This window comes from Poromitra crassiceps (genome assembly GCF_964638095.1).
Source record: "Poromitra crassiceps genome assembly, chromosome: 21".
Taxonomy (NCBI): domain Eukaryota; kingdom Metazoa; phylum Chordata; class Actinopteri; order Beryciformes; family Melamphaidae; genus Poromitra; species Poromitra crassiceps.
Genome location: NC_139638.1, coordinates 21,793,923 through 21,803,922, shown reverse-complemented (window position 1 = coordinate 21,803,922; position 10,000 = coordinate 21,793,923). Strand labels below are relative to the sequence as shown.

Genomic DNA, 10,000 nt, shown 5'->3' with positions numbered 1-10,000 from the left:
CCTCTCTCCTACTCTCCTCTCCTCTCCTCTCCTTCCCCCCGGCAGGAGGAGGTGTGCGTGGAGGCGGCGGGCCGCGCGCCCCAGCGCATGGACCGCCTGGTGGAGCTCCTCAACAGCATGAGGAGCAACAGCGTCGGGGTGGAGCGGCAGCTGGCCTCCTTCATGGAGGAGGCGCAGAGCTCGGCGCGCTCCGAGGAGACGCTGGCCCAGGTGGTCGGCACCATCTACTCCACGGCCGTGTCGGACCGCAGCTTCGCCACCACCGCCGCCCGGCTCTGCGACAAGATGGCGCTATTCATGGTGGAGGGCACCAAGTTCAGGTCGCTGCTCCTCAACATGCTGCAGGTGACAGAGCCACGCGAGGGCCTGGGGGGGGTTTGAGCTTCTGTATGAAGAAGTTCTGTTAATCTGAATGAATCCATAAGCGTGAGGAGGAGGACTGTTGATTTGAATTATCTCAATCAAGAGAAGAAGGAGCTTCTTGGATATTAGGAGCCAAATTGAATCACAAAGTATAGTACATGTATAGTACAGTTTACAATCAATATACATCTTCAGTCAAATAAATGAGCACAAAACGCAACGCGTTTCAACCTCGCTGGTCTTCGTCATGCTCTACTAGCTGGGTGTGGGCTGCCGCGAATTTAATTATGTCAAATTAGATTCAATATTTTAATTAATCTGTCCTTCAGTGCCTCTATCCCACCTAAAGAATTATATTTCAGGGGGGGGGGGGAGGGTATATGGACATGGCAGTGTTTTCAGCATGGCTATTGATTTCATAATTATTATTAGCATATTTTACTAGTTGTAACTGTACTCTTAACTGTTTTCTAAAGAAGTCAACAGAGACACAGGGAGTAGATCTTGAAGTCGTACCTGTAGTCACACCTCCGTACTGTAGATGGCGCACTCCGTGGTGCAGTCCACTCCCTGCCAGGTGCCAAACTAGCTCCCTAAGCTCTCCCGTAGACACCATGTGCAGCGGAATCTAGTTCAGCTTCTCTGTTTCTTGCTGTTGGGAGACTGGCGACTGATTGTGCAAGAGGCTGTCATCCGGCTAATTGCTACTGTCTCGTTAAGGAATGCACACCCTGACACGCTGATCTCTATTCCGGTACGGCCCAGTAATTCTCAGGAAATGTGACGCACGTTGATCTGTTTTCACAAGTCTGTGCAGCACCAGTATTGCGAATTCTGTCTCAGTGAATCTCCATTTATCTTCACTTTTGAGTCTGAAACGAGTCCTTTGCCGATCATTTTAATCAGCAACACTTGCAGAAGCTTGTTATCCAAATGCATTTGTGGAACTCAAATTGTCGGCTGTATTACTCTTTGATGTAGGGCCCAACTGATACTGGATTTTGGGGGGCCGACCCCGATATTAGGAAGTTAAAAAAATCATATATCGGCTGTTGTTCTTTAGATATACAGTATACTGTATAAACGCACATTTTTTGCAATGATCCCTCAAATATCAAACACATGTGACATAGATATGAGGCAGGATATTTAATAAACTTTATTGTCCAAAATGACATAAGTGCACTGAAACGGTAAGAAATCTAAGTTGAATTAAGAAAAAATATCAAATATAAATAAAATGCTGCTTATATAACTTACCAAGGCTAGGTCAAAACCTAGCATATGGCCAGCGCGATAAAGCGTTCACGAGCATCGGCACCCAAATCGGCACGCAAATTGGACTGGACAAAGCCAGATATATTGCCTAAAATAAATAAATAAATATCGGGCAACATATCGGCGATACGATATATCTGTATTCGGCCAATATCGTCCGATAACAATAGCTAGTGGCACTTGATGGTTTATGGCTTTTTGCACATTATGTTGTATTTTTGTAAATATTTCAAGAAAATCCTCTCGGTGATGTTTCATTCAGCCTGGAGTCTTGATGCTTAGTCTTGAGGCTGAAGAGCCCTAGGAGGTGAAAAGCAACTGTGCGTGTGTGTGTGCGCGTCTGTGTGTGCGTGTGTGTGTGTTTGCGTGTGCACGCGTGTGTGTGTGTGTGTGTGATTTTATAAATGTCAGTGAGCAAAGGAGCTAATCGCGAGGACACCCTGGGGAGAGAGACCCCCGATTGTGCGCCCTCACCCTCTACCCCCCCCCACCCACCACCCTCTTAACCATTTTCCAGTCTGGCACCCACACTGAAAATATCCCCTCAGCCATTCCATGTTCCAGTGCCTCCCTCCCTCCCCTCCGCTCTTCCCCCTCCTCCTCCTCCTCCTCCTCCTCCTCCTCCTCCTCCTCCTCCTCCTCCTCCTCCCTCCATGAGCTCTGTGTTCCCATGCTCGGCTCGTCTTATCGTCTCCCCTCACCCAGAACCACACGGGCCATGGCCCCGCCTCTTTCCTCACACCCCCACCTCCCCCCACCCACCCCCGCTCCATCCTGAGAGCCAGACAGCCTCGCCAGAGCAGCAGACTGCCTGAAAGTAGGCAAACAAGACACGCATGTACACACACACACACACACACACACACACACATACGCGCGCTGTCTTCAGATGACGTGCCAGCTCTAAATGTTAACCCTCCTGCTGTGGCACCATACCCGCCTGTTCTTACCTCTCCTGGCTCCTGTCTCCTCCTCCTCCTCCCGCTGCTGCTGCTCTTTCGCCTGCCATCTTTCATTTTGCCACCCGTCCCGTCCCTCACCTTTACCCCCCACCCCCCCCCCCCCCCCACACACACACACACACACACACATACAGTAGTAAGCCCTGCCCCCTCCATGTTGTTCTCTCCTCCTCCCCCCTGTTCAGACCCCGCCTCTGCCTTCAGATGCTGAGCTGTTTCATATTAATCCTGCGCGCCACCTTTTATTTATTCCCTCCTCCCTCCTGTTCCCCCTGCATGTCTGTCTCTCACTCACTCACCTCCCTGCATGTCTGTCTCTCACTCACTCACCTCCTCCCTCCTGTTCCCCCTGTATGTCTGTCTGTCTCTCACCATCCTCCCTCCTGTTCCCCCTGTATGTCTGTCTGTCTCTCACCATCCTCCCTCCTGTTCCCCCTGCATGTCTGTCTCTCACTCACATCCTCCCTCCTGTTCCCCCTGCATGTCTGTCTGTCTCTCACTCACTCACCTCCTCTCACACCCTCCTCCCTCCTGTTCCCCCTGCATGTCTGTCTGTCTCTCACTCACCATCCTCCTGTTCCCCCTGCATGTCTGTCTCTCACTCACTCACCCTCCTCCCTCCTGTTCCCCCTGCATGTCTGTCTCTCACTCACTCACCATCCTCCCTCCTGTTCCCCCTGCATGTCTGTCTCTCACTCACTCACTCACCATCCTCCCTCCTGTTCCCCCTGCATGTCTGTCTCTCACTCACTCACCATCCTCCCTCCTGTTCCCCCTGCATGTCTGTCTCTCACTCACTCACCCTCCTCCCTCCTGTTCCCCCTGCATGTCTGTCTGTCTCTCACTCACTCACCTCCTGTTCCCCCTGCATGTCTGTCTCTCACTCACTCACCTCCTCCCTCCTGTTCCCCCTGCATGTCTGTCTGTCTCTCACTCACTCACCTCCTCTCACACCCTCCTCCCTCCTGTTCCCCCTGCATGTCTGTCTGTCTCTCACTCACTCACCTCCTGTTCCCCCTGCATGTCTCTCATGCAGGGGTTTTTCTATGCCTTCTCGTAAACGTCTGGTGGCAAGCCTGTTCATGTCTCAGTTAGACTATGGCGACACTATCTATAGATTCGCGTGTCCTACTACCCTGGCCAAACTTGATCCACTTTTTCATGCTGCTTTGAGATATATTTCCACCTCAGGTTACAGGACCCATCACTGTATCTTGTACAATCTAGTCGGATGGTCCTCCCTGACTATGCGTAGGTTGCAGCATTGGTATATTCTCATGTATAAGACCATTCTGGGTAAGTTACCCTCTTACTTATGCTCTAAATTTGTGTCCATAACTACCTCGTATAATCTCAGATCCAACTGGTTGCGCTTTAAAGTGCCTCCTGTACGGACTGAGGCTGGCAAAAGAAGCTTGTCTTATTTTGGTCCCTGGTCCTGGAACGACCTGCAGACACGTTTTAAGTTGGTTTCTTTGATTTCGTTGTCCAGTTTTAAACACAAGTTGTCAGAGGTTCTTGTCTCGAGCTGCTCCTGTGGCAACATTTAAATTTCCACTGTGCACTTTGTCTCTTTATGCACTTTATGCCTCTCGTAGCAATATTTGGACTCCTCTGTGCACAATATGCCTCTGCACTTTATGCCGCTCTTATCATCATTTTATGACTATGATTTTAGGATGTATGCTTTTTACTATTACTTCTGATGCAGTGTTGGTGTAGTCTGTGCTCTGTTTTAATTAGTTTTTGTATTTTGTATGTAAATGTGTGTATGATCTGATCTGTAACTTGCTGCCTTCTTGGCCAGGTCGCAATTGTAAAAGAGATTTCGTATCTCAATTTGTTTTACCTGGTTAAATAAAGGTTATAATAATAATAATAATCACTCACTCACCTCCTCTCACACCCTCCTCCCTCCTGTTCCCCCTGCATGTCTGTCTGTCTCTCACTCACCTCCTCCCTCCTGTTCTCCCTGCATGTCTCTCACTCACTCACCTCCTCCCTCCTGTTCCCCCTGCATGTCTGTCTCTCACTCACCATCCTCCCTCCTGTTCCCCCTGTATGTCTGTCTGTCTCTCACTCACCTCCTCCCTCCTGTTCTCCCTGCATGTCTCTCACTCACTCACCTCCTCCCTCCTGTTCCCCCTGCATGTCTGTCTCTCACTCACCCTCCTCCCTCCTGTTCTCCCTGCATGTCTGTCTGTCTCTCACTCACCTCCTCCCTCCTGTTCCCCCTGCATGTCTGTCTGTCTCTCACACCCTCCTCCCTCCTGTTCCCCCTGCATGTCTGTCTGTCTCTCACTCACTCACCTCCTCTCACACCCTCCTCCCTCCTGTTCTCCCTGCATGTCTGTCTGTCTCTCACACCCTCTCCCCAGCCGGCGCGGTGCGGACCCCCTCCTGGTGTTTGACATTTGGGCCTAATGCCTTTAAATCATTCTTAAATGTCATCAGTGCTCCTCACTAAGGCCTTCATTAATGATGCATGCTGCTGCCAGACCTTCAATATGGGGGCAATTAGGCTGTGACCACTTAGCTTATTAATAGGTCTGTTGTCGCTTTGATTAAATATAGCCGCCATGTTATCGTCTGCTGCACGTTTAGCACGGCTGACAAGAGCGTTTTTATTTATTTTATTTTATTTTATTTATTTTTCAGCTTTTTATTTTGTATTTGTTGGTCGTGCTGGTAGCACCGCCCCCCGGCTTGCTTTACTTTATCTTTTACTTTATCTATTCATCCAGTCTTTTTTTGTGTCTGTGTGTCTTCATCAGTGTTGGGGGTAACTCATCACAAAAGTAACATATTACATGTAATATATTACTTTTAGCAGTAACTCAGTAATTTAACTTCTTACCAATGGGATTTCAGTAATATTGTAGCAGTTTGTCAAGTAACAAGTTACAAATTTAGTTACGTTTTTATTATTATCAAAGCACATTTAAATAAAGATACAATAATTTCCTAATCAAATTGTGTATTTTTAAGCAAATAACCACTATAGATGACAGTAACTAAGGAAAAGAATAACATTTAGAATTTTGGATTGTTTACACTGACTTCAAGACGGTTGAAATTACTTTTCGGGATGGTTCAGTGGCGGCGATGTCCTTTTGCTACTGCTGTTATTTTGGTGAAAGTAATGCAAAAGTAGTGTAATAAGTAACAAGTTACTCTACACAGAAAGTAATATTGTAAAGTAACTTATTACTTTCAAATAAAAGTAACTAGTAATATGTAGTATATTACATTTTGAAAGTAACTTGCCCAACACTGGTCTTCATCTATTGATCTAGTCTTTTTGATGTCTGTGTGTCTTTAGCAAAGGCTTTTATCGCTGCCTGTATTTTCTCTCCTTTGCGTTTTCTCTCCCATGTGGGTTTGTTGTCCAAGTGTGGCTGTGTCCTTGGAGGTATGTGAGTGGACTGTGACCTTGTTTTGTAAGAAGCGCTTGTGTGTGTGTGTGTGTGTGTGTGTATGTGTGTGTGGGCGTGTGTGCGTGTGCGTGTGTGTGCGCACGCGCGCTTGTGTGTGTGTGTGTGTGTGTGTGATGCTTCTCTGTCACGGTGTTGAAGTGTCACTCAGCTGCCTATTCTGTGTGTATCCAAAACGATGGAGGTGTAAAAGAACCTGAAAACGATGGCGGGCTCATTCGTTCCAATGACAGTTGCTCACCCATTGCGGGTGCCGAAAAGTTCTGACTCCTACTTCCTGGTGGACCCATAGATTCATAGACCCATAGAGCGAGAGGGGCGGAGCTGCACAAAATGGCTCTTGGTGACTGCTAAAGAAAAGTGGAGTCGTTTCCAGAGTTTAACAGCTGCTTCTTTCCCCATGTATGTGTATGGGGGGAAAAGCATTCTGGATCCAGCGTGTGACTTGCAATACCGAGCTTGCCCACAACGGCAAAATTGCTCCACAGCCTAGAGCTGTTCCTGGGGGCTTGATCCGAACACATGAGTATATCCAGGGGTGTAGTGTAGTGGTAAATACAGAGGTGGATAAACTATTCAAGGTGAGTAGTTTGCCCACCTTGTTTCCCCTCATTGATTGTCAGTTGATCTGAAAATAGGTGAGTAAACTATCTGCCTCCTTTCAAAGAGGTGGGTAAAGTGTGTTTACTTGTGTTTACCTTCCACTACACCCCTGAGTATACCTGCAGTTTGTTTTGTATGATGGCAATCCTACACATTTACTAGTAGCTAGTTGTGAGTGCATGTCTGTTTCCAGTGCAGTTCCAGTACACAGCTAATCTTCCTGGGGTCCACAAAAAGGACAAGACATAATACATACAAAGTACATACAAAACAATTCTTAACATAGAACAGACATTTAGCATATTAGCATCATATAACATTTTTTGGGAGGATCGGCCATCCCAGCCACTGGAGCTGAGCTGTAATTCCATTCGCTATCTATTAAACCTACAATGTAACCTGACTTACAGCATCTCTATGCCTCATGCATGAACCCATGTTAACCCCACAACACTTTTCCAACACTGACACAGCTCAGTACACTGCCCTTCACTTCCAAACTGAATTCACATATTTGCCTCTTCTCTGTGGCAGATAAAAGAAAGATTTTTTTGTAATGTGTTTTTCAACTCCTTTTGGGCTTCAAGTACTTTTAGCGGCGAGGTTAATAATAAAATCACTCTCATCAGAGAGCTAGTAAAGATCTTAATGGTGATTAATGGCTCTGCCGGTAGGAACAGTTTACCGCTACTGCCGATGAATTTATGACACACTTAAACCTACCTACCTACCGCCTACTTCTGACTTGCAGTACACACGTCCACAAAGGCTGCATAAAACCCCCTGTTTCTGCTTTCTTCTCCTCCGCTCCAAAAGGAATGTAGCCTATTTTCTAGAGCCCAACTGATACTGGATTTTTACTGATACCGATATTAGGAAGTAAAAAGATTCCCATATCGATATATCGGCCGATATTCTTATATTATATAATACACATTATATTACACAATGTTTTTGCAATGATCCCTCAAATATCAAACACTTGACAAAGATATGACTTGACATGACTTGAGATATGTAACGTAGGGAGGACATTTTACAGCTTGCCAATAAACTTTATTGTCCAAAATGACATCGATGCAATGAAACGGTAAACCGAACTCGGAATGTAATAATTATAAATAACTAGAAATACAAAAACACAAACCTAATATAATAATATAACAAATATAAAAAATAATTTGAGTTAAGAAAAAAGATCAAATATACACGTTGTCTATAACTTAAAAAATGCAAAATAAAAAAATATCGGCACATCGGCCAACATATCCGCCGATACCGATATATCGGTTATCGGCCAAGGGCTCTACTATTTTCCAAACTGAATCTATTTTTTTCTTCCTCTCTCTTCTTCTTTTCATCTATCTATCTATCTATCTATCTATCTATCTGCCCCCTACAGATGGACTTTGCCCGTCGGGAGGAGCTCCAGCAGTCCGATGTGGAGAGGTGGCTGGGTTTCATCACCTTCTTGTGCGAGGTGTTTGGTACCATGAGGAGCAGCGCCGGGGAGCCATTCAGGGTGCTGGTCTGTCCCATCTACACCTGCCTACGAGAGGTCCGTATATCTACTTTAGTGCAGATCTACATTCATTGTTGTCCACACTTGATGATTGCATGATTGCTCTTCCCCATCCACACGTGCTCGTGAGGAGATCAGCATCTGGCTTAGATGTCTGAACTGTACGCCTTCTTTGAGATGGTGTGGTGTGGTGTGAGTCCTCACGCCTCCACATCTACACTTGTTCCCTCTCTGCACATACAATACAATACAATACTGTTTTCATGCATGAGCAGCAAAGCACAAAAGACAGCGTTTCCTCTTTTTGGCCAGAACAAGTCTAGACTCTCGACTTCAGTGGGTTTTGGTGGGTTTAGTGGTCCAGACAGGCGGGGGCACGGGCGCGCATCATCGTCAACGGTTCCAGTAAAACACCTGACCCCAGGTTCAGTTCCCGTCAGCTGGCTCACTGGCTCTCTTGCACAGAGTCCCGTGGTCAGTCGCCATGGAAACCACTTAGCCACAGCAGACATAGCATGATACAGAAGTGGTTTCCAGCAGATGGGACATTGAAAGGGGAAGGGCGTGAGGGGGAGCGGGGTCAGGCTGACGGTTATAGCAGTTAGCGCCGGGCGATGTGACTTCAAATCAATATCACAATTATTTCAAACGTTTCCCATTTCAAACGATTATTTATTTTATACGCTTTTTTAACACTTTCCCATCCAACCTCCATATCAACTAAGCATCCCCCACAGACGTACATATCCCAACACACGACCACTTTTACTACAGTAGCATATTTATACATAGATCAACATACCTGAAACACAACATATCAGCATTCCTCTTATACATTTGTAATAACAACCCCCCCCCCCCCAAATATCTGCATGTCTGCCCAATCACCAGACTCTGTCTCTGTTTTTGTAAATGGCCTGCATTTATACAGAGATGGGAAAAGTACTGACATTCTGTACTTGAGTAGAAGTACAGTTACTTGTGTAAAAAACTACTCTGGTAAAAGTAGAAGTACTGATTAAATTATTTTACTCAAGTAAAAGTAAAAAAGTACAGGCTCTGAAATGTACCCAACGAGTAAAAGTAAAAGTATTTTTACCGTATCTTTCTGAATGACTGAACCTCACATCATAGAATATAATTTGAGGATAAAAGATCCCCTACAAATGTTTTACACATCTTAAAACTCTACTTTAAATAGTGTGCTATGGTTTTTCCACACAAAAACCCCCCATTAAAATCATATCTAGTCCTCCCTCATTAATATTTCCATGATATATGAATGTGCAAATAGTTAGACAAGTTTAACTGCTGGATACAAGGTGTCCCTTACAAAGTGCAGTATCACAATACTCGAGACGGATATGATACTGATACCTAATGGATAAGGAACTGAATGTTCACAGGTTGATCACATTCACAAATTCAAGGTTTATTATTAAGACAGAACTGTCTCTGGTGTTAGAAGAACACCACCATATTCCATATTAGCTGAATGTTGACAGTGCACAAACTGAATGTATGTGTTAGAACAACACCATAAGGGGCCATGCACGCAGGGAGCGGTTATTTAAAAAAGAACGCTTCGAAAAGCCAGATTATTGGCAACTCTGGAAGCAGCGAGATGAAAATCCTCCTCTCCTGGGAGAAGACTCGAGGTGGGAGGAGTGAAGAGGAGCAGGGCGCTTTTCCTGTTAAACTTTCCTCAGCTTACAGCGCCCAGAGCGCTGCGCTAAAAAAACACCACCAGCTTTTAAACGCATGAAATGCTTCTTGAAAGAGATGCGCGCTAAGCGCGTACTTATAGAGAATGAATTGCAAAAAGACGAGCGCTAATA

General features: G+C 45.7%; 1 protein-coding gene across 1 annotated transcript in view; it reads left to right on the top strand.

Annotated features, from left to right (window-relative positions):
- ctif (CBP80/20-dependent translation initiation factor) overlaps positions 1 to 10,000 on the top strand; it is a gene marked incomplete at both ends in the record, with an annotated part of 90,336 nt that overhangs the window by 71,014 nt on the left and 9,322 nt on the right. The window contains 2 exons of the mRNA XM_083657926.1: positions 46 to 345; positions 8,043 to 8,198. Coding sequence (XP_083514052.1) covers positions 46 to 345; positions 8,043 to 8,198 — 456 coding nt within the window. The remainder of the gene's footprint in view (positions 1 to 45; positions 346 to 8,042; positions 8,199 to 10,000) is intronic.